The sequence below is a fragment of the Halichoeres trimaculatus genome, unplaced genomic scaffold (assembly GCF_033239565.1).
Source record: "Halichoeres trimaculatus isolate MK-OKI-2021-1 unplaced genomic scaffold, fHalTri1.1 fHalTri1_scaffold_24, whole genome shotgun sequence".
Taxonomy (NCBI): domain Eukaryota; kingdom Metazoa; phylum Chordata; class Actinopteri; order Labriformes; family Labridae; genus Halichoeres; species Halichoeres trimaculatus.
This window is the reverse complement of record NW_027437202.1, coordinates 9411506-9435478: the sequence shown is the minus strand read 5'-3', so window position 1 is coordinate 9435478 and position 23973 is coordinate 9411506. Positions and strand designations below refer to the sequence as shown.

Sequence of the window (23973 nt, the reverse complement as noted above, 5' to 3'; positions counted from 1 at the left end):
CTAGCTTATAAACGCAGTTTCTTTTTGTCCTTTCGCTTCGCTACGCTCATGTTTTTATTCCGGTTTCACCTGAAGCTTTTTTTAAACAACATCATTCATTTAATTCCTCCCGGTATAACACTGTTTACCGTCACTTTCTACGGCGTCTGTCGGTGACCGGAAATGACCGAACCAATCACGTCTGTTGGCTACACCTGTGGAGAATGGACTGTGGCGCCGCGCGCGAGTGCTCATGGGAAATGAAGTTGTATAAAGAGCCGCAAACAAAAAAAAAGCTGTAAAAAGATGATGTTTTGTAAATATAACAATTAATTAATTTAAATTAATGTATTATTTTTTATTTGTGTTTATTTAATGAAGGGTTTATTTCATAATTTACTTTTGAATTATTAAAAATGATATAAATAAAACACTCAGCACACACAGACCTGCAGCGAGTCACAGATATTCAATTAGAAACAATAATAATTCAGTTAAAGAGCATTAAAACACCAGGACAAACAGCAGGAGTAGAAGTCTGATAGTTTATTTCAAGTTCTGCAAAGTCTATCACAGGTGAAAGAGAACCAAACAGGTAAATATATACAGTCATACACAGGGAACCAAACATAAATACTGCAGAGCATCAAACCAGAGGGAGCAGCGACAGAAACAAACAGGAGCCATGCACTGGAGTGGGTGGACCGGGAAAGACCTCCCTGAAGCTTATTTACAGCTCGTCTTCCTCTCCACAGGACGTTTGGTTCTCACAGGAGTCCACCTCCAGGAGCAGGGAGGTGTTAGTAAAGGTTAGTATTGCCAGAAATCTTTACCCAAAGGCACACAGTCAGGAAATCAAGAGGACCACGCTCTCTCCGTCAGAGTTTTCATTCAGAGTTTTAGTTTGGGCCACGCAGCCGCAGACGCCCTGCTGAGACGCACTTCACGAGCTGTGGTTTAAGACCACACTGTACAAAAAGTAAAGGGAAGTGACTCTGAGCCCCTGGACGTCAGCAGGCTCACACTGGGTCAGACAGAAACATTCAGTCCAGAGTCAGAGAGCATCAAATTTAACAGTCTGAGTGGTAACGGATCAGGTAAGGCCTGGGAGTCCTCAGACTCAGCACCCTTCACATTCTGGGGCTCTCAGTCCGCTAAAGACCGCCTCCAACAGCCTGGGAAACCTCTCTGCACGAGCACATTTACACAGATACACCCCCCTCTGGTGTCAAACTGTCAGACCTCATGAGTCTGCTGTCCCCATACTCCATAAAAACCCAGGTTAGCTGTTTCCTGTTCCTATGCTAAGCTAACAGGCTGCAGCTCTGTGTGATCACAGCTTCTCCTTCACATCCACTAAAGTGCTTTTCCCAAGATGCTGAAGCGTGGCTCTAACAGGACCCAGAGTCCTCTGCAGCCCTCGTTTAACCAATCAGAGGCCTTCATGCTCTGACGTGTGCAGTCAGGGGGTGTGGTTCTTCATCAGTCACCGCGCCCCCCCCTCTGAGCTGATACAGTACGTGTGCTGGCGTGATGAGGCGCGTGTGTTAGTATGGGATAAGCAGCAGTAATATTTGATCATAAACTTCACACTAACTTCTGTACACTGACCAGCGAGCGTCAGAGGAGGAACAGGAAGTGATGTACAGTGCTTTGACGTTTCTGAGAGATTATTGCTAAAGTCTGAGGATCAAACGTCCCCGTCACACCGTCCTCGGAGCGGCGCCGAGCCTCTGGCGCTGGCTTTGAACCCCCTCATCATTCAGATTGTCAGTCTGAGTCAGGCTGAAGCTCTTTGCTTTAAATATTTCACATTGGGTCTCAGAGGGACTACATTCAGACCAGCGTGTCCTCGTCAGACCGTCTCTTTAAAACCAGGACGCAGCGTCAACACGTTTGTCAGCAGACCAACGAAGCAGGTTGAGACTCTGTGTGACCTCTACGTGACCTTCAGAATGTAACAGAATATAAATACACTACAGTAAATATGGGAATAAAACTACAAACCCCAGCAGCCTCCACTGGAAACACAACTCAACCCATGAACTCCCAGTTCAGACTGAGCTGGAGTGAAACTTCATTTGTCTGTTTTAAAACGTCTCCCTCCTCAGCTGAGGGGCCTTCAGGCTCTGGGTTTGACACAAACAGCTGATCTCAGCGCAGCACTCATCAGTTCAGTGTCTGAACACGTCTGCAAACATTCAACGTTTGATTGTTTTTCACTAAATCACAAATTAAACCCCCTCAGAGACACACACGTCTCTGAATAGCAGGTTTAAAGTTTCTCTCCTGAAGGATTTGGTCCCGGTTCAGGTCTTTGATTCTTGGTTTGGAGAGGAGACTGTTTCACAGCCAGCTGCAGAGACTACATTCATGAGAGTCAAGGCATGTCTGCAGGCTGGGTCTGTTATTATTTACTGTGCACGTTTTCCTACAGGTTGGTCTCTAAGGAGCACGTTTTACCTGCTTCAGGTGTCTGATTAACGTGATGAGTGCTGCAGAGATCAGTCCTCTCCTGTTGGTCTGAAAACACAGATCAGCTGCTGGCTCCTCGCGCTCACTGCTTCAATCATTGGCCAGCCAAATGATCACTTCCTGTCTAACCGAGGAGTCTGTTTTCACATTTTGAAGCTCACACTCGTTCCCATGACGACGGGTCCTTCAGCAGTAAACACACATCGCTCTTTAGTTTTAAAGCCAACCCTCAGACGGCGCCTTCAATCAGCCGCTCTCAGCGCTCCGTGTTCAGGGCGACACACATTCCTACGCCTTCAGGACTGATCCACCAGGTTGAATGAGGCAGTAGTTAGGAAGGAGGACAGGTGAGATCCACATCCTGTCAGAGCTCTTTACATTCAGCGTACGGTAAGGTCTGATGTGTCCCAGCAACAGAAGCTAAAGACGAGGATTAAAGGTTGGGACGGCACAGGAAACTGACAGCCACAGGTTGGTCCTCAGCCCAGCACAGCTCTCCTCCTCCTCCTCATCTCCTCAAAGGGTCCAGACCACAGGGAAGGAGATCTACAAACGGTCTGAGGGACCACAACGTCTCCATCAACCCTGATAGAGGTGGAGGTTTAAGGCTCACGACTACAGAAGTCTAAATCAAACAGCTGAGCCTAAAGACCAGGAGAGGATGAGGAGGATGAAGAGCTGACACAGGAATCATAGTTTTGGAAGAGGAGGATTTGGGCTTTCAGCCTGGTCCCACAGACTGCATGAGACCCTGGTCTCAGATCAGCGATGGGCTGAAGGAATGAGGAGGTTTAAGTCTGAGGAGGAGGAGGAGTTAGTAGGAGGAGATGTCAGAGGAGCTGCTGCTGTTGCTGGTGGAGGTCTGGGCCCTCTTGATGTAGAGGTTGAGCAGCTTCATCTGCAGGAGAGACACAGGAGGGGGGTTAGAGACTGGCCCCTGAGAGACTGACTGACCCCTGAGAGTCTGACCCTTGAGAGTCTGACCCCTGAGAGACTGACTGACCCCTGAGAGTCTGACCCTTGAGAGACTGACCCCTGAGAGACTGACCCCTGAGAGACTGACTGACCCCTGAGAGTCTGACCCTTGAGAGACTGACCCCTGAGAGTCTGGCCCTGAGAGTCTGGCCCTGAGAGTCTGACCCCTGAGAGTCTGACCCCTGAGAGACTGACCCCTGAGAGACTGACCCCTGAGAGTCTGACCCCTGAGAGACTGACCCCTGAGAGACTGACTGACCCCTGAGAGTCTGACCCTTGAGAGACTGACCCCTGAGAGTCTGACCCCTGAGAGACTGACCCCTGAGAGTCTGACCCCTGAGAGACTGACTGACCCCTGAGAGTCTGACCCTTGAGAGACTGACCCCTGAGAGACTGACCCCTGAGAGACTGACTGACCCCTGAGAGTCTGACCCTTGAGAGACTGACCCCTGAGAGACTGTCTGACCCCTGAGAGACTGACCCCTGAGAGTCTGACCCCCGAGAGTCTGACCCCTGAGAGTCTGACCCCTGAGAGTCTGGCCCTGAGAGTCTGGCCCTGAGAGTCTGGCCCTGAGAGTCTGACCCCTGAGAGTCTGACCCCTGAGAGACTGACCCCTGAGAGACTGACCCCTGAGAGTCTGACCCCTGAGAGACTGACCCCTGAGAATCTGGCCCTGAGAGACTGACTGACCCATGAAAGACTGGCCCCTGAGAGCGTACCTTGCTGCCGGTCAGCTGAGCCAGGTACGGCTTCAGCTCCTCCCCGATGACGGAGTAGATGGCGACCAGGCAGAAGACGCTGGCCTTCCTCACGCTGCTCTCCGTGTTGTCGTAGCCCTGTGGAGCAGAGCGCGCTCAGTCAGACCTGAAACCAGCACCTGGGGCCTCCCTGTGAGTGGAGGAGCTCCTCACCTGCAGGAGTCCAGGGATGATGTCAGACAGCAGGTGGTGCAGCGGCTCCTTGGCGATGCGCTCGATGGCTCTGGTCTGCATCTTGATGGCGGCGAGGTTGATGGGGTAGTCCGCCGTCTGCACGATGGGACAGAGGACCTTGATGCACTGCTCGGGGTGGATGGAGCCCGCCAGAGTGGACGCCGCCTCCTCCGCAGCACGCACCACCTGTAGGGGTCAGAGTGAGACCCTCTTCAGCCACAGCAGGGTTATATCAGGACCCAGACCTCAGAGTCCACCAGAGGACGCTCACCTCTTTGTGGGAGTCTTTGTGGGCCTCCAGGGTCTTCATGATGGTCAGCTCAGCGTAGTTCTTGAAGCGGGCCGGCTGGTTCCTCAGGATCTCCTTCAGGACCCGCAGGGACAGAGCCCGGATCGTGTGCTGAGACAGAGACAGGGACGGAGACTGGTTAGACGGTCTTACCCTCAGAGTCTGTAGCGATGTGGTCTCCCTGGTTTTGTCCTCACGTCTTTGTCCCCCAGCGTCTCCAGGAGCAGCAGCAGCATGGTCTTAAAGTGCTCCTCCCAGACCACCAGGCTGTCCTCTCGGGCCACCTTCAGCAGCTCCAGCAGGGTCCCCCGGCGCTCCTCAGGGCCGCGCTCCCCCGCCTGGCCCTGGGAGAGCTCCTTCAGCAGCCCCCCCACCAGCTCCAGCTGCTCTGCGGGGCCCGCTGCAGGACGACAGAGACACAGAGACACAGAGACTCGTTTGTGAGGGTCTGAAACCAGAGCAGGACAGAAACCATCAGACTGGGACTCAGCGTGTCACAGAGACCAGGTCTACCTGGGAAGTTCTTGGGGTTCAGGATCTTGTTTTCCACACACTCCTGTCGGGATCCTGCAGAGACAGAGAGTCCGTTAGAGGACAGGAAGGTCAAAGTGCACACAGTCATCTCTCCTCTGTCTGCACCCTCACCGTCCCTCAGCTGCTCCACGGCGTCCTCGTACAGCGCCTCCTTCAGGGCGGCTTTGTCCAGCGTGCTGATGCTGTCCGTGTAGTTGTAGGGGTTGTAGTCTCTGAAGCGCGGCCCCGAGAAGGAGCGAGGAGACGGCGTGTTCAGCAGAGACGTCTTATTATCCAGAGCCGTGCGTCCTCCTCCAACCACATCCACGCCGAGTCTGGGGTCTGGGTCTGAGGACGCGCCGACCCCGGACTGCAACGACAGGAAACACTGCTGTTACCACCTGTGAGGGGTGTGTTACTGCTGCAGGAGGAGCAGGAGGAGGCTCACCATGCCGTCTCTCTTCCCGTCTCGTCTCAGCGGCTCCATCAGGTCCTCCTGGCTGCGGAAGCTGAAGTTCTGGATGGCCTCTGTGACGCCGCGCAGCGAGCTGTAGATCTCCTCCGAGTTCAGGTTCTCACTGTCGTACTCCAGCATGCTGCTGCAAGAGAGGAGACGCAGGAGGAGGTGAGTGAGGGAGACCAGCAGCTCAGAGAGCACAGAGACGATGGAGACAGACAGGGATGAGAGCCGAGACGTGAGGTCACCGTGAGGTCACCGTGAGGTCACGTGAGGTCACAGTGAGGTCAGATCAGACAGGCTGTAAACGTGCTCACAAGGATGAGGAGGATGAGGAGGATGAGGAGGAGCAGGGTGAGGAGGAGGATGAGGATCAGAGGGGAGGGGTTACCTGGGGGAGTAAGCCCGCCGCACTGCCTTGAGGGAGGAGTGGGCAGCGGGTGGAGGAAGAGGGGAGGGGAAGGGTGGAGGAGGGAACTTGGAAAGGCCGTCTGCGCTCCAACCCCAAAGACGACTGCACCCAGCCGGGGGAGGAGGAGAGGAGGAGAGGAGGAGAGGAGGAGGAGTGAGAGAGAGAGAAGCTGTGGTCAGTCAGAGTTAGCTCAGCGGCTGGAGGCTGACGGAGCAGCTGCTGGAGCTGGGGTGAGGATGTCAACTCAGTAGAAACAAAGACTCAGAGGCGGGGCTACCTGGGAGACAGCCCCCCGTGGGAGCAGTTGGTGGGGGAGGTGAGCGGGCTGCTGCGGCTGCCGGGCTGTCGGGGCGGGGGCCGTCCGGCCGCGGCGTTCCCGGGAGACGCCTGAGGAACAGAGACACAGAGGACGTGACGCTGACGCTGACACACACAGAGGAACAGTGGGTGGAGTCAGGGCGTTACCATGCCGACGCCGCTGCTGGCGCTGGTGTGCCTCAGGTGGTTGTGCAGCAGCTTGGTGGTCCCGTCCTGGAAGGTTTTGGGCAGAGCCCCCAGCAGCATGGTGAACTCGGGGGTGTTGAGCTCAAAGAGGGCGATGAGCACCACCTGGGCGGCCTGCACACACACACACACACACACACACACACACACACACACACACACACACACACACACACACACACCAATCAACAGCTTTTCTTCACAGATTAATGAGAAAGAGGAAGTAAAGTAACATGCTGCTCGTCTGTCACATCCAAACAAAAAGTCAGCGTGGAGGAGTGTTTCCTGACAGACGGTACGAGCAGAGAGAGGCTCAGGGTCAGGAGTTAAAGCACACGCTCACGTCTGATTGGTTAGTCTGAGGTTAGAGCCCCGCCCCCTCCATCATGCACCCTGCAGCTCAAACAGAGCGGTCTCTGCTCCCTGATCACCCCCAGGCTGTTTCTGTCAGGCTGTTTCTGTCAGGCTGTTTGTGTCAGGCTGTTTCTGTCAGGCTGTTTCTGTCAGGCTGTTTCTGTCAGGCTGTTTGTGTCAGGCTGTTTGTGTCAGGCTGTTTGTGTCAGGCTGTTTCTGTCAGGCTGTTTCTGTCAGGATGTTTCTGTCAGGCTGTTTCTGTCAGGCTGTTTCTGTCAGGCTGTTTCTGTCAGGCTGTTTCTGTCAGGCTGTTTCTGTCAGGCTGTTTCTCTCAGGCTGTTAGCGCAGGTGACACACTGCGGTCATGCTGGTCGGTGGACTTTCTACCTGCTTGCACCTCTCCTCCACGTTGCCCTCCCCAGGCAGAGAGGCCACGGTGCTGGCTCGGCCTGAGAAGTCCTCCCCCGCCCAGTTTTGAAGGGTCTAGGGGCGCGGTGGGCGAGAAATGTGGAGTGGGAAAACAAAAACAAAAAGTAGAAAGAAAAAAATGAAACAAAGAGAAACTGAACTGAAAACAAAGGAGCAGAACTGAGAGAGGGAGGAGGTCTGAGGAGGTCTGAGGAGGTCTGAGGAGGTCTGAGGAGGTCTGAGGAGGTCTGAGGAGGTCTGAGGGGAGCTGGACTGAGCCTGTTCTCCTCTTACCTTGCGGACGTCGGAGCTTTTGGGCTCGGTGGTCCAGGTGATGATGCGAGAGACGGCGAGGCGGGTCTCACTGGAGTTGACGAAGTCGGCCGGGTCCATCTGGCGAGCCAGCGCCTCGATGTAGCGCAGGATGGCCACCTTGACCTTGAGGTTTGGCGTCTGCGTCTGGTCCACGATGAAGCGCATCAGGATGTTGAACTGCTGCTCGTGAGGGAAGGACTCTCTGCAGGAGGACACACACACACACGCTCAGAGGGGTCACCTCGTTAACACACACACACACTGAGCCACAGACACACAGCCCTGCTGACCTGGTGACGTCCAGGGCCTTCTGGACTTTGGCCTGGACCGAGCCCAGCAGGTCGGCCCCCATCTTCTTCAGCAGCTGGGTGAGCAGGACGAAGAGCCAGTCCTGCAGGTCGTCCCTGTGCAGCAGGATGAAGTCCACCAGAGTCTCCAGGAACATGCTGAACACCTGGGAGGAGACACACGGCGTTAGTCACGGCGGCTTTAACGCTCGCTGCTGCTGGGGGACGCACACAGGCGGCGTGGGGTCAGGTGAGCCGACACTTACTCTCTGGTGTTTGTTAGAGTCCAGAGCCAGCAGCCAGGAGCCATGCAACACAGAAACAGTCAGTTAGTGAGGTCAGCAGGTGGGGTTAGTCCTGAGAGCAGGATCAGACTCTGAGGTGGTCTCTGGGGTCATGCTGGTCTCACCTTGCTGTGAGGGTCTGCAAACATCCTGGTGAAGATCTCACAGAGCCGCTTCAGCTCCACCCGGCTGACGGAGAGAGGGAGCAGACATGTTAGTCCTCAGTCACCTCCACCTGGACTCAACCAGAACCAGAACCAGAGGACTCTCCTCAAACCCACCTCAGCATCCTCTGGCTCTTGAGCAGGTTCTGCAGTCCCAGCAGCCCCTCCTTCCTCTCGGACCAGTTGGCGCTGGCGCAGTGGTTCAGCACCTCGGCCACGTCCTCCGTCTGGCGCAGGTAGTGCGGCGCCATGCCTCCGTTGCGTGAGCTGTATGAGCGCTCGGAGCAGGCGCTGGAGGCGTCGCTGTTGGCGTCGTCATCGGAGTACATCCCCGGGGACTCGAAGCGCCGCCTCACCGGTCTCCGCTGAGCAGGAGACGTTATGGTTAGAGACGAGGAGGATCTGATCTGTCAGATTATAACCGAGGAGGCCGAACGTGCAGCTACAGGCTCAGACATGCAGGTCAGAGGGATGGAGAGGTCACACACACTCACACACACACACACGCCTGGGTCACAGCTTTCCTCTCCCAGGATCACGTTAGCAGGTTTGTTATCAGAAACATGATCAGGAAATCAGGACTTTCAACTCTAACGAGCGTCCTGGAAGAAGCTGCACATGCTGACCCTCAGTCTCTTTCACTTTCTCTCATGTTTCAGAAAAAGACTCAGAGAGAAACGCTCATGCTCTGCATGCAGACACAGACCACGCCTGATAACGATGAGGTTTCTGTACCTTACTCCTGGAGTCTCCTAAGAGCTGAAGCAAACAGAGCCAGAAGTAAATTTGCTGGTTTGTGGACGGACATAAAAAGCAGCTTCACTTCGTCTCATTCTTACCAGAGCATCGGCCACAGCAGCCTCCACGTCGGTGCCTGTGTTCAGGATCTTCATGGCGTTGACGGAGGCTGAGATGCGCGCCTGATGAGACAGACGGTCTGAGGGAGCAGGAGGAGAGCAGCGGGTTATCACACAGGATTAAAAGTCCTCAGGATGAAACGTAAAGAGCCAGAGCCAGGCCAAAGAAAAGAGCCAAGAAGCTGAAACAGACGTCTGAGGATGAGGAGCAGAAACACAAACTTTAACCTAACATGGAGGAGTGCAGAGGTGGATGCAAACAGAAAAACATGAGGATCAAACTCAGAAGCTGCAAAAAAAATGAATCTTCACAATTCACAACCTTTGGTTTATGTTTTTAACATGAGAGCACAGAAATATCCCTCCTCTATCAGCCTGACTGCAGAATTGTGAAGAGCAGGATGAGGTCTGGTGCTGCCCCCTGGTGGTGAGTGATGCACATGTTCAGCCTGTGATGGAGCACTGCTCTCTCTATCTATCTGACCATGCAGGGAGGCTTCAGTCAGTCAGACAGATAATAACTCCTCCTCCTCCTCCTTCTGTGCGACGTGTCTGAGTGTTTATCTGTCAGACTGAGCCGAGCCTCCTGAGGAGACCTCTGTGATCACCTGAGTAACACTCTGCAGAGGACAGGGCGCTGGTGGAGCGGGAGTGACGCCGCGTGGCTGGAGGAGGACGGACAGTTAGAGACAGAGACGTCAGAGAGGAGGTTTGTCTCCTCTACGCTCAGTTTGTCAGGAGGAGGTTAGAGGAGGAGGAGACTGAAGAATCAGACACAACAAACACAGATGCTAACGCTAACTCTAAACATCCACGTGTTTTATTAAACCTGACTGATCCACATCCATCCATCCCTACCCTGACCTCCTTCACTCCTCCCTCCTGCTGAGCTCTGGGACACACAGAGGAGGTTTGGGGACTTCAGTGGTACTCACCCAGGGGGGAGAAACCCCTGGCAGGGCTGGTGTCTCGGCTGCTCTCGCGACTGGTTTCGCGGCTACAGCCCTGACTCATGCTGGGTCTGGGGATTCTGCTGCGGGCTGGAGACGCGTGAGACAGAGACAGAGACAGAGACAGAGACAGAGACAGAGACAGACAGAGAGACAGAGACAGAGACAGACAGCAGCGCAAGGAGGCAGAGTTTAGCTTGTAGCACACTGAGCCAGACGTGGACACACATGGAGCTTCTCAGAGACGGTTAGTCAGGAGGAGAAATCAGAAATCAGGGAGGAGCTGGGTTCAGGTTAGTGGTGCTGGTTTTCACGGGGTGTGCCCCCTAAAACCTCCTCCTGCAGGAGGTGACTCCATCTACGCCTCCTTACCTGCTCCTGATCTGGTGGGGCTGGTCTCCCGGCTGCAGCCCTGGCTGCGGTGGCCCCGGGGCCGGCTCTTGTCTGCCAGGCTGGAGGAGGTGCTGCTGGCTGCGGCGGCGGCGGTGCCCATGGTCGGCCGGGGGATTCGTCCGTATGTGGAGCTCAGCAGCCGGCCTGGAGAGCCCGATCTACTGCCAGCTGAAGACAGAGGGGGGTCAGTGAAGAGGTCGGACTTCAGGGTCTCAAAAACCAGAACTAGATCAGAAAGCGGCTCACGTTGAGACTGGGAGACCACCTTCCCCCGGCTCCTCCCCCGGCTGTCTGTGACGCACGGGCTGCTCCCTGAGCTGGTCCTCCTGGTCCGGACTCGACCTTCAGGGACAGGAGACGCTGACGGTGAGTCAATGAGAGACAGACGCTCCACATTTCAAAACCTGGAGTTTGTTACAGAGTCGACATGCAGACAGTGAAGTCATCAGACGACAGGAAGTGAGAGGGAAACATGAAACAGGGAGTTTTATCTGTCCCCCAGAGTCCCCCAGAGTCCCACAGAGTCCCCCAGAGTCCCACAGAGTCCCCCAGCTCCTCCAGGACTCAGCTGCTCTCCTGCTGCTACGACACAGACTGGTCCTCAGTGCAGCAGACCACTCACAGGACACCATGCGGGGACGTCCATGCAGAGACAGTCCATCACAGACACACACACACACACACACACACACAGCTTACCGTCTGCGCTCACAGACCACGAGCCGTCTGACAGGAAGGAGGGCCAGAGGGGACACAACAAGGGTCAGGGGTCAGGGGTTAGGCTGCACAAAGGCTAGATAAAGAGGGGGGGCAGAGACTGACAGGACGGATCATCCTGACTCTGAAGGATTCAGACATGTTTAAAGACAGAGGGGGAGCATCAGACCCCTGGGCTCAGGGTCACAGGTGTACAGAGGTGTGTCTCACCCAGTGAAGCGTAGGACCCCGGTGGGAGAGCTGAAGCTGAGCTGAAGGGTGTCGCTGTCACAGCTGAGGGCACAGCGGGCATCCTCGTTCGGGCAGTGGCGGTAGCTGCCGCGTTGACGTCCACGTCGCTGCGGGAGCGCTGGAGGGAGCCAGGAGAGGAGGCGGCGGGTGTCCTGGTGTGAGCAGCTTTAGCTGGAGACAAACATCAAACCCTGAGTTAACGTCTTTATTTCCTAACGTTCACAAACCAACGCAGAGCTCTGCGGCGTCTTACATCTGGTGGAGCTGCTCCCAAAGCTGCACTTCACTGACACGGGTCGGCTGTGGAGACAGAGAGCGAGAACGCCAAGTCAGAAAGATGCTAAATCAACAGCGTGGAGTTATTTCCCATGATCCCATGGAGCAGAGAGGAGGAGGAGGCTCACTTGAGGCTCTCCTGTGAGGAGGAGGAGGAGCGGTCTGAGGCGGGCAGCGACATCAGGCTGTCGCCGCTCCTCAGGTGAGCCTGCAGAGCTTTCTGATAGGACGACTCCAGGCCCTGGAAGAGCTGCTCCGCCTCCCGACGGAAGTGACCGTGGAAACCCCAGTAACACCTGCAGGAGGGCGGCGAGGTGGCGGTTAGGTCTGTCCTCGTCAGTTTGACCCGTGTGTGTGTGTGTGTGTGTGTGTGTGTGTGTGAGACTTACTTCCTGGCCACAGAGCGAGCCTCAGCGTCTGCGTCATGAACTCCTTTCTTTATGGTCTCCATCAAAACCGCTCCATGTCTGAGAGGAGGAGAGAGCACGTTAGGTCTGCAGGCGACCTTTGACCTCCTGTATGAGTCACAGTCTGATCTGGAGCTGCTTGGTGTGTTTAAAGCAGAAAGACACACACACACACTCTGAGTGGCGGATCGATAAGAACCAGAGCGCTCCCCTGGCGGCGAGGGAAAGCTCAGGTTTCTCTCTGGCGGCTGCAGCAGGAAGCAGAACCACAGAGAAACCCCCTCCCCTCCCCTCGCCCTGGCATCGCCATGGAAACTGCTGAGGCAGCTCCCGCTCTGCCGGGGTCATGTTACCTGAGGAGGTAGTGAGCCTGCCGGTGTCACCGTCACCGAGAAACTGCTCTCCTCGAACATCAGCTTTTAGTTTCAGAGCTGGAAGTTTAAAAACCAGGAATAAAAAGTTTAATCTTCATCTTCCTCACCTCTCCAAGGCGCTGGTCTGCCACTCCTGCAGCATCAGGTCCAGGAACTCAAAGCAGCGTCTGATTAAAACAGATTAAAACACAGAAAATATTTCACATCCATAAACATTCACACAAAGAAAACTGAAGTCACAACCGCGTCCTCCTCTCACCTCCTGACGGCCACAGACTTGGAGCTGCAGTTGCTGGTGATGATGGGGATGAGCCGAGGGAAGTGTGTGTGCTGCAGGATCACAGAGACACAGACTGGGGTCAGACCTGATCCAACAATCTGATCCTGTATCTGTGAAAACGTTAAAGAGGAGCCGTACCCTGAGGATGAGACGGATGGCGGCCATGCCCGAGGTGGCCATGACTTTGGCACTGTTAGGGACCAGGTTGAGGAGGATGGGCATGATGGCCTCGGCGGCGTGGTCGAAGCGGCCGCCCAAAACTGAAGACAGGTGACTGATGGGAGAGCAGAGACACAGGACTCTGAGGTGAGAAACAACACACCTTCAAAACGCGTTGAACACGCTTTCACGCCATCCTTAGACGTACCCCAGAGTGATGCAGGCCTCCCTCACCACCTGGGAGCGCAGGTCTTTGGCGGACAGCTTGAACGCAGCCTCCATGAGACGCAGCTGCTGAGGAAACCCGTCGAACTCTGCAGCGCCGGCCAAGAGCAGCGAACGCACCTTCTTCAGCTGTAGGAGGAGGAGGAGAAACCGTCAGCGCCACAGAGTTCACCTCACACACACACAGAGATCAGGAGGTCAGGAGGTCTTACCGCCGCCACCCTCAGCTCCCAGTCCCTCTTATCGTCTGACAGCACGTCCCTGATCTTGGTCATGGCCTCCTCCACCTCCCTGTTGGAGTAGATCTGAGGAAGGAGAGAAGGAGGTTAAGGAGGTGAGGAGACATCCTGACAGGTCTTAGAGCGTCTCTCTGTACCTGGACCGCAGGGACGTCCTCGAAGGCCTGGATGAAGTCCTCCTCGTCCACGGCTCCGGCCCCTGACCCGTCCCTCCCTGCAGCATCAAACACAAAGACAGAGTCAGGCTGTGAGTCTGCAGCTCCACAAACCATCAGGAGCGTTACACTTCATCATCTGACCTGCAGACTTGGAGCTGGAGGCGGAGCCAGGGCGGCGAAACGACCCCATGCTCACTGCCTTCCTCCCGGACAGAGAAGCTGCTTTGGACGAGGACGAGGAGCGGCCGCCGTCCACTGAGTCGTCATCTTCAAAGTTCTTATCTGGAAGAAGAGGAGGAGAGAAGAGGGCTCAGGCCACGCCCCCACAACAACAACAACAGGTCTTCAGAAAACTCAGCAATGTGGAGCAGCCGGCAGGAGGAGTCCTGCTGGACCCGGGAGGACATTACTCACATTCCTCCATCAGCAACTCAACAGACACTGGACGCGAACAATCAGACCAGTGTTCACCACCAGGAGCCAGGAGGAGGCGACACACAGCAAACACACACCTCAGAGGACACGCAGACACCTCACCAGGAGGTCCAGACCCAGAGCCTCCTGAGGGAATTCATCCACAACAAAGGAGGCCCAGCCAGGAGGAAACGCCTCCAGGAGCCACGTGAGTCTCCAGCACAGGAATCTGCACCACCAGCAATCAATCCTCCTCCATTATTCACAGTTCACACACACACACACACACACACACACACACAGACTGGGAGCAGCAGGAGCAGGGCACTCAGCCAGCCCATCACTCATCGTCAGGCTGCAGGTTTTCATGGATGCTACGCTTCAATATCAGCACAAGGTGAGAGGAAAAACACGCCTGACACCTGGAGAGTGACACGTGAACGTCACGGAGCTGAGGAGGAAACCCCTCCACATGAAGCTGCACACACACACACACACACACACCTCCAGCCGGCTGACCTTAGCTCTGCTCAGAGACGGCTGCTAACGTCCTCTGCACCGTGCAACAAACAGCTCCCAGCATGCCGAGGGAGCACCTCCACCCTGCTGTGTTTACATCCAACACGCCACCATTCCTGCAGGATTCACAGCCGTCGTCACACCATGCATCCTCCTCCTCCTCCTCCTCCTCCTCCATCAAACCCTCCCTCCGTCCCTGCAGCAGCTTACAGGAGCAGATCCGCCTGCAGACCAGTTTCCTCAGCATGCCGGCAGCACAGACAGACGCCCAGACGGTCAGGTGCTCCTCTGCTCCTCTCACATCTTTTCCACCCGCCTGCTGAGGAGAGATGAGAGGGGAGGAAGGAAGGAGGGGAGTCTACGTGCTGGCCTCCTCCCTCCCCTGTCAGGGAGCATGTGCTTCGATCTTCCTCTCTGTCCCCGTCCTCACACACACACAGAGTCATACACACACACACACACACACGCAGCCAGGAGCAGGAAGGAGGGAGAGGAGGAAAGGGAAGGAGAGGGGTGAAGAAGGAGCCGACCAATGGGAGGAGAAGAGAGGGTGGAGGCGGGGCTGGTGGGCGGAGTCAGAGCTGAGTGACAGCTACAGCATCATCATGACTCAGGAGGAGGAGGAGGAGGAGGAGGAGGGATGGAGGAACACTTCTCCCTACAAATATCCAAACATTTAAGAGAATGGATCCTACACTTCCCATGATGCATTTCAGAGCATCACTGAGCGCTGACTGCTAACTAACCTGACACTGACTGACTGAGCACCTCCTCCTGGAGCTGGGTCACAAGTTCTCCTCCTGGCAGCGCCTCACAGTCTTTGTGGGGCTGGATCCTGATGGAGTCTGACAGGTGATCCCCCCGCTGCAAATCACAGCGAAGGAGGTGAGAGGAGGGAGCGTGGGAGCAGCTCAGAGATTCAGGATTTCAGGTGTTACATCACTTCCTGTTGATGTCTCTGACTCCTCACAGGAACAAACCACAGCACACCTGACCGCTCAGGTAACGATGATCTGACTGAAGGGCTCAGTCACACCCTGCTGCTCCGTGACCTCCACCTGCAACAACAGGAGGAGGAACCTTCCCACAGACCTGATCCACATCACCAGGACTTTCTCACCAGATTAACAAGCGTGCAGAGTGGACAAACCACAGGTGGGAGGGTCGGGTTACACGGGAGCACACAGGGCGTCTACCCCAGAGGTCACGTGGAGGAGCAGAGAGAAAGGAGAGCAGAGGTCAGCTCCGCTCGATCCTTTATTCCTGAGACGAGGGAAGAAGAAAAGTCTTTCTCTTCGACTCGTAAAGAAAACAATTCCAGGGTCAGACTGATCCGGATCTGTCTTTCTGTGTCTCTGAAGCTGCACACTCTTCATTATTCAGGAGGTTTCCACGTGTGCAACCTAACCCCGTACCTGTCCCCGTCTCTCAACAGGTCTCTGCGGGACCTCCTGAAGCTGCAGAGAGGAGCAGGATGACGTTCAGACGCTCAGAGGAGGAGGAGGAGGAGGAGAGCTGTTGAATCTACAAACAGTTTGTGTCTCAAACCACATTCCTCCAATCATCCCGAGCGTCAGCGTGAAAATAACTGGAATTACTGAAAGGTCTCAGAGATAATCGAGGACAACATCGGGATTACACGCATCACAGAGCTTCAGCACACACTCATGATCCCAGAGCAATTAGCAGGACTCCTCCGCACAAAACTTCACACAGAGAGCAGCGTCAGAGAGCAGCGGACATGTTTCTAAACAGGAAGCTGCTCCTGGTCTAAAGGACGGACTTACCTTTCAGGAGCTCCTCTGAGGATCCACTGCAGGAGAAACAGACCTGCTGTTACACTGCTCCTCCCTCCCTCCCCCTCCAAACTGGTCTTATGACCAGGGAGCACAGCTGACACCAGCCCTTCAAAATAAAAGCCCTGGGCTGCTCGAGTGAAAACTTTTTAAAAAGTTTTTCCTTGTTTTTCTGATCCCTTTCAGTCATGCTCTTTACTTCCTGTCAGTGACCCTCATGACGCTGCACATCTTTAAATGATCTTACCTGAGAGTGGAGACAGGACCATGTTCCCTGACCTCTGAACTTCATCGAATTTACTGAAGATGACGTTCAGCCTGAAGGGAGGAAGGAGAGGAGGAGCAGATAATCAGCACTAACAGGAAACAAACATCTCAGGCTGGTTTCAGCTTCCTCAGAGGCAGATCTCTGATCCTAACGGGTCTAACAGAAGCACCTGAACGCACCGTGACTGAGGCAGACCCTTCTTCCCCAGGTCGATCCTCACTCGCTCCCCGACGTGGCGGTAGATTTCTATCAGGCAGTTCATGGCTCCATCACGCACCTACAGGAGAGGAAACAGTCAGCACAAACTGCTTCTTCTCTCTTTAACGTGCATCTCGTCTTTTTCCTTTGTTTTATTCAGACACAGCAGCATGAAGCTGCTTCATCACACAGGAAAAGATAAAAGCTGCAAACATGCAGAGAGTCAGAGGTCAGGAAGGGAAGTTCAAGGGCTCAGCTTCCTCCACAGGAAGTGTGGCTCCGGCGATGACGGACCCTTCGGCCAATCAGGAGAAACATCACTCAGAGCAGGGGAGGGAGGGGTCTGTGAGACTCTGCGTCTCTGCTTCAGTCACGTCTCAGATTATTTTAAAGTCTATTCCAACCAAAATAAACTGATTCATCTGGATTACACTGCAGTGTTCATATTCCACCAGCAGGTGGCAGTCTGAGACCAGCTAATCCACCTGGAGGGAAAACAGCAGGCCTCACCTGACTGGTCGGATCCCCCAGGAGGTTACAGATGTGAGGAACGATTTTACTGAGCGTCAGACTCTGAGATCCAAACCTGAAATCAGTGAAACACATTTAGTTTTTATGAAGAGGAAACTCTGCAGAGGATGATGAGACGAGCGGCGCGTGTTTCCTGAACTCACACATTCAGGGTAGAGATGAGACACAGGCACAGACCCTCTCTGGTCCGGTTGTTCTTGTGTTTGAAGCCGCCCATCATCCGCTCCCACACAAACTGAAACACACAGAGCAGGAGGAGGTGAAACTGGTCCTTAAGAGGGCCCCTGTGGACCCTGGATCTGTTTCCAGAGACGGTCTGAGGAGTCTCAGACTGACCGTCTGCTGCTGCTCACCTGTGGGTTGGCTGCTTGGTCCATAATCTTCAGGAGAAGAGCCTGGTCCTGGTCTCGGACTTGGTCCTTGGCGTCTCCCAGTCGATCTATCAGGCTGGGCAGAACTGAGAGGGACAAAGACACAGACGTCTTCAGGCTTAGCTCTCATTTAAACAGACGTAAACACATATTGATTTGTGCGATCTTTATTTCCTCCTTAGCTCAGGTCAGTCTGTAAAATTAATAAAGTGTTTTCTCTGTTTTTAATCTGAGATTTGGTAAATTACAGATTACCTGTTCCAACCTGTGTCCTGAACCTCTCCTGCAGTCTGCTGACCAGAGCCGACAAGATGTCCATGCCCAGCAAAACCACCTGACACAACAAACAAACAAACAAATAAATAAAAACATATTTTTAAATAAATAAATAAATAAATACAGATGCAAAGCATCTGATTAAAGTCAACAGAATAATCCCATAATCCAGAATAGGAACCACCACAGCCTGAGATCAGCAGCACAGCAATAGATTTGAAGCTGGGCTGCAAAGGATTGTGGGTAATCCATCCAAACCAACAGTTTCTATTTTAAAACACAGAAAGTGAATGATGTGGATGTGTTTGGAGCATAAAAAGTGAAAGAAGAGTCTAACATCCGTTTCTCTGAGGGGTCAGACTCCAAACGGGGTCTAGACCATGACTGAAGACCACATCCAGACCTTACAGACAGGGCCCTGCTCCCTTTACTCTAGCCTTCCTTGTCATGGGGTGGTTTGGGAGGCTCAATGAGCGTCTAGTGAGAGTTTCCCTGCTGACACCATGAAACAACACCTTCGCATCACCTGAGCCTCGCGCTCAGAGCTGGTGCAATTTTTGGAAACTCTTCAACTGAAAGAGGAAAACGGTACAAAGAGAAACACATCCTGTCAGCACACGTCGCCCTCTGCTGGTCACTCTGAGGAAGTGAATCTGTGAAAGCAACATTACAAAACGAGCCTGAGTGCAGCTTACAGTCTGAGCTGTCAGTGTGAATCCTTACAGGCGTCCAGCTCACAGCCCGCTGTAAACACACGTCCACCCTCAGCCATTAAGCTGTCTGTGTTTACCATCAGCTAATTTACAGCCCGGCTCGTCCACGCTCTGCTCCACAATCAATTAACAAGAGCCATTAGACCACCAGCACAGAGCCGCTGTCCTCCATCACTCACCCACACACCCACACACCCACGTCTGAAGGGTTTACAACCAGCACACACTCCCATCACAGCTCAGAGGCACAGGAACGCCAGAAAAAGCTGCTCATTGGCTCACACAGGGAGGGAAACTGGGCTAATGGAGCGGGTAAATTAAGCTCCTCGCCACCGACGCTGACACACGCTCGCCAGGGAGCCTCGTCCCCGTTACACACCAACAGGAGGAGGCAGCTCTTCAAGCAGTGTGTGTGTGTGAGTGTGTGAAGGCCACCTCTGAATGTGTAAACTTTCACCTGCAGCTTTCTTCATAATGAAACCCTGCATCAAAGAGCAGCTCAGTGAGGGATGACAGCAGGAAAACACAGAAACATCCTCAGACTCAGTGTGTTAATGACATGATGGTGGATGAGAGGTGGAGGTGGAGGTGGAGGACTCCTCTCCTCACCTTGAAGTTGCTGGAGTTGACCCAGGAGCTGGCCACAGCATCCACCATCCTGTCCAGCATGCCCTGATCCTGTTCCAGGTCTTGGGACTTCCCCTCATCCAGAATGAGCTCAATGGTCTCCTGTCCCACCTGGAGCCTCCTCCCCAGGTCCTTCTGCATCACCTGCTCCAGCAGGTAGTCCATGCTCACCAGCTCCTCCTCCATGGCTGCTGATGCTGACAGGAGGACTCAGGAGGGCTCCCAGCAGGCCTTTCTCTGCTTGATGTGTGCACCAAACCCCTGACAGTCCCGAGTCCAGCTGAGGGAGACCTGTCCCTGTTTGTGAGCCGGTCGTGGTGTTTGTGGGGAGGCTAACGGGGCTGAAATGCGCACCTCGCTGTCCGTGGTGTTAGGCAGCTGAGGGCAGAGCGCTTCATCCTCCTGTAACCACAGAAAAGAGGAGGAGAGGAGAGAGGAGGAGAGAGGAGGAGAGGAGAGAGGAGCCAAGTTCACCAAGCAGCTCATTTACTGTGTATTCAGCTGTTAGCTTCCCCTGTTAGCACACTAGCTCGCTACTAGCTACTAGGAAAGTAAAGCTGCTGTGACCCACCGAGCTACGGTGGCCTGTTGGACAGACTAACGTCAGGTCTACGGTCAGTCAGCTGTTTCTAACGGCTTAACTAAACGGTAATAAACTCAGGGACCGGTTACAGAGCCACTCACCGGATGGACCGAGCCGTTCCCCGGGAAAAGTCCGAAGTGTCGTCGCAGCCTCCGGCCACAAACTCCCGTTACTTCATCTCAGCGCGCAGCTCGTCCTGTGTCCGCCGTCAGGAGCTCAAAGTGTCCGAGTTTCAGATTTCACTCATGATAAAACCTCCACAGCTCTCTGTGTTCACACCACTCAGTCATTCATAGTCATTAAAGGAGACAAAACAATTAATTATCACAGTATACCATGTATGTCCCATGGCAGACGCCGTAGAGCTTGCCAGGAGTTGCTGAACAGCGACGTCCTGTGGACATTCAGCGTAATAACACCCAGCACAGAAACCACAGGCTTGCAGCTGGTTTTACTCCTTTAAGGAGGGATTTTTGAGTCCAGCAGGTCCACTTTTAGAGAGATAACCCCTCACAGAGCTGGAGGAGGCTCTGATTCACATTTTAACCCCAGAAAACTTCTGTTACTCTGACCCCAGCAAGGTTTTTATGGTACCAGAGCTAATGTTTTTGTCTGCTTAAAGTGACTCGTAGTGCTTATTTTACCTGTTGGTCTCTGTAAAAGTAGCTGGACCCTGATAGAACAGATGAGACTCCAAATCTGGGTCGTTTTCATCCAGCCTTATGTAAAGTCTGGGTCCTGAGGGGAGAGGATGAGGAGTAAGTGGGTGGGCTCTCTGTCAGCTGCAGGTGGTCCTCCTCAGCTTCAAGGCGTCAATGTCAAGAGGTCTCATTTTCCTTCCTGGAGCAGGTCATGTCGCTCCTGGCCCTGGGATGACGACAAAAATCATCCATTTCATGGTGAACGGGCGTCTGGAGCAGGCTGAGTTTGGAGCTGACTGCTCTGCTGCAGACGTCAAAGGTAGGAGAGGGTCAGGGCTCTGTTAGCACAGCTGGTTTCACAGATACCACCATGATGTTGTGACACTCTGTATTAATCGTTAGCGCTGTGTGGAGTCTGATCCTCAGAGTGAAACATGTTTTTAAATGTTCCCATCGTTGGTTGCTGTAGCTCCTGGATTTCCATGTGGCTCTGACAGGTCCTCTGATGAAGGAGCGTCCTCCTCCATCCACCTGGACTCAGTGTGGGATAAACAAAGACCCTACATTAAACCTGTCTGCTCTCATCAGGATCATAAAACCTTAAAGGGGGCAGACTCTTCACACCCTGATCCATCCTGACTCCACAGATCTGTTCCGGGCCGCTGCAGAGGCGGGGCCAAACCACATCCTGAAGATGTACGACACGAATGGCAGCGTGGTGAACATCTCCCCGAGGCTGGAGGCCAACACCGAGGACTCGTGCTACAGGCTGGAGGTGGTGGCGTCAGACCTGCAGGGTGAGCAGCCTCCTCGCTGACAGACGGCGAAGATTAAAACAACTGTTTGATCACAAAGACTCCACATGCTCACCTGTGCGGCTGTCTCTGTGTGTCCAGGTGTGGGGATGCCAACAGAGCTGGACGACATGGAGGACAGGTGAGAGCACCTGAGGAGGGAGGGGGAACCTGAAGCTCCTCGGTGGGAGGGTCTCAGCGTTGTTCCCTGTTTCTGTCTGCAGGCTTCATCACCTGGAGAGCAAAGTGATCGCAGACGTGGGGAAGACGCCTGAAGTCCTGAGCGAGCTGAAGAGCCAGGTGGAGTCTTTCCAGAGGAAGCTGGAGGTTTGTCTCCGAGCGCCGAGCGCCGTCTCTGCTCTCTGCACAGCGTGTCTGCAGCGGGGCCTGTGACTCTGTGTTTGTCTCCTGTCAGAGCGTGCAGCACCTGAGCTGGATGGGTCTGTTCAGGGAGGGCAGCGACCACCAGCTCTCCAAGCTCTCCCTGAAACCACGAACGCCTCAGCTCAGCGTGGAGGAGGAGCGGCAGCAGGTCCGCAGCAAGTTCCTCAACATGAGGTGATCTCCTCCTCCTCTGAAACAAACTGCTCCTCTTCTCCTCTTCTCCTCTCTGCAATGTCAGATCATCACATCCTGAGCTTTCTGTCCCCTCTGTGTTCCTGTAGCTCGCTGCAGGTGACTGAAAAGGTCAGAGAGCACCTGAAAACTCCTGTTTTTGACAACTGGTGAGATTAACACACACATGAACACACTCAGCCTCACACACACACACACACACACACACGTGTCTCAGCTGTGTGAGGTGTCGCTCACAGGCAGTGGGAGGAGGCGGAGATGCTGGTGCTCCTCCAGGTGATGTTCACAGACCTGGACTTCCTGACGGCGTTCCACATGGAGCTGGACGTCCTGCAGAACTTCCTGTTTGAGGTCTACTGTCACTACAACAGCATCCCCTTCCACAACTTCCAGCACTGCTTCTGTGTCACGCAGATGGTACGGGGGAGGAGGGGGAGGAGGGGAGACGGGGGGTGACTCTCTGTGGGTGTTTCTCTGTGGAGTGGGTCTCGTGTGTTGTCACCCTGTCTCCCTGCAGATGTACGGCCTGATCTGGCTGACCGACCTCAGGAGCAAGCTGTCGCCGCTCGACCTGCTGATCATGCTGACCTCGGCTCTGTGCCACGACCTGGACCACCCCGGATACAACAACGTCTACCAGGTCACATGACCATCAGATCAGGTTGTTCCTTAGCGTGAGCTGAGGGAGGGTTTGGTTTAATCTGGACTCCTGTTTCGCTGAACGCCACAGATCAACGCTCAGACGGACTTAGCCATCCGCTACAACGACATCTCCCCGCTGGAGAACCATCACTGCGCCGTGGCCTTCGGCATCCTGTCCAAGGTACAGACCCTGACACTGACAGACGCTCCTCCTCCTCCTGATTTCTGGGTGTCTGATCCTGATCTCATGTTTGCAGCCGGAGTGTAACATCCTGAAGAACCTGAGCTGTGAGCAGTACAAGCTGATCCGAGGAGGGATGATCAAGTAAGGCCTCCGTCTGTTTGGAGCTGTGGAGGAGACGCTGTTTAAGGTGGACTCATGTTTTCATTTCTGCAGGTGCATCCTGGCGACAGACATGGCTCGACACAACGAGATCCTCAACAAGTTCAAGATGATGCAGCCGGTGTTTGACTTCACCAACAGGGATCACAAGGAAGTGGTGAAAAGAGAAACTTTCTGCTTCTGGAAAGACTTTTCTGTCTGCCCTGAAAACATTTCTCTAACGACGTAGAAAGATGATTTATTGGGTCTGTGTGGATGTGTCCAACCTGTGGTTCTGGTTCTGTGTCTGATTCCAGCTGATGAAGATCATGGTGAAGGTGAGCGACATCTCCAACGAGGCCCGGCCCATGGCGGTGGCCGAGCCGTGGCTGGACTGTCTGCTGCAGGAGTTCTTCAACCAGGTCCTGAATCCCAGTCCACAGGGGGTCTGTTCTCACACCCAGGTCAGACTGACTGAGACTGCTGTGTGTGTGTGTGTGTGTGTGTGTGTGTGTGTGTGTGTGTGCTGTCTGCAGAGCGACACAGAGAAACTAAAGGGTCTTCCAGTGACTCCTTTCATGGACCGGGACAAAGTGTCCAAGCCGTCCTCGCAGACCAACTTCATCCGTTTTGTGCTCCTGCCGCTCTTCACCGAGCTCACCAAGCTGTTCCCCTGCCTGGAGGTAAGACACTCTGCCCCCTGCTGGTCTCTGCTGCCCTCTGCTGGCAGGGGGAACAAACTGTTAGTCTTTACCTACACTGAGCACAGTCAATGTTCAAACACACCTTCTGTCATGGCGACTCACAGCAGCACATCCTGGAGCCGGTCCGACGGGCCCTGGAGTACTACTCCGACTTAGAGAGAGCCGGCAAGGACCAGGAGGGGACCACCAAGGCCTGAGGAGGAGGAGGAGGAGGAGGAGGAGGAGGAGGAGGAGGAGTGTCTCATCATAGGAGGAGCATTGTTTTTTCCTGGTAGTGAGTTTTATTGTTGTGATAGAGCGAGCAGCTGATCAGGAAACATGAAAATAAAGACCTGAAACCACCCAAGTGTGTGTGTTTATCAGTGTGTGATTAAAGAGGAAAA

At 54.2% G+C, this 23973-nt stretch overlaps 2 protein-coding genes and 1 non-coding gene across 22 annotated transcripts; 2 read left to right on the top strand and 1 right to left on the bottom strand.

Moving 5' to 3' along the window:
• Positions 1-521: 521 nt before the first annotated feature.
• LOC141785823 (CLIP-associating protein 1-A-like) lies at positions 522-20251 on the bottom strand. Of its 20 annotated transcripts, XM_074664357.1 has the most exons (42): positions 20013-20249; positions 19311-19730; positions 17968-18046; positions 17695-17798; positions 17485-17576; positions 17321-17396; positions 16792-16889; positions 16592-16662; positions 13757-13897; positions 13595-13671; positions 13431-13523; positions 13202-13347; positions 12973-13108; positions 12814-12884; positions 12662-12721; positions 12163-12240; positions 11902-12069; positions 11751-11797; positions 11477-11668; positions 11249-11275; positions 10796-10891; positions 10529-10717; positions 10142-10246; positions 9815-9871; positions 9189-9286; positions 9085-9108; positions 8467-8714; positions 8311-8374; positions 7905-8068; positions 7594-7816; positions 7279-7374; positions 6499-6651; positions 6311-6420; positions 6013-6135; positions 5613-5763; positions 5297-5534; positions 5165-5218; positions 4849-5051; positions 4634-4762; positions 4342-4548; positions 4150-4266; positions 522-3352 (listed from the first exon to the last, which is right to left on the bottom strand). In XM_074664357.1, exons 2-42 carry the CDS (start codon positions 19512-19514, stop codon positions 3269-3271), a joined length of 4893 nt encoding a protein of 1630 aa, XP_074520458.1. In that variant the 5' UTR covers positions 19515-19730; positions 20013-20249; the 3' UTR covers positions 522-3268. The 20 variants fall into 20 exon arrangements, with proteins under 20 accessions (XP_074520458.1, XP_074520456.1, XP_074520463.1 ...); XM_074664355.1 differs by having other exon boundaries at positions 10529-10891; positions 20013-20250; XM_074664362.1 differs by lacking the exon at positions 9815-9871.
• Positions 18424-18553, top strand: LOC141786270 (U4atac minor spliceosomal RNA). Its single transcript, XR_012597654.1, has one exon. It is a non-coding gene; the product is annotated as a U4atac minor spliceosomal RNA (small nuclear RNA).
• A 101-nt stretch (positions 20252-20352) lies between the features above and the next one.
• On the top strand, positions 20353-23807 carry LOC141785857 (high affinity cGMP-specific 3',5'-cyclic phosphodiesterase 9A-like). Its single transcript, XM_074664440.1, has 14 exons — positions 20353-20871; positions 21200-21349; positions 21449-21488; positions 21571-21673; positions 21762-21904; positions 22012-22071; positions 22162-22339; positions 22440-22562; positions 22653-22745; positions 22822-22889; positions 22962-23064; positions 23204-23308; positions 23423-23569; positions 23695-23807. The coding sequence occupies exons 1-14, from the start codon at positions 20727-20729 to the stop codon at positions 23785-23787; spliced, it is 1551 nt and encodes a 516-aa protein (XP_074520541.1). The 5' UTR covers positions 20353-20726; the 3' UTR covers positions 23788-23807.
• The last annotated feature ends 166 nt before the right edge of the window (positions 23808-23973 follow it).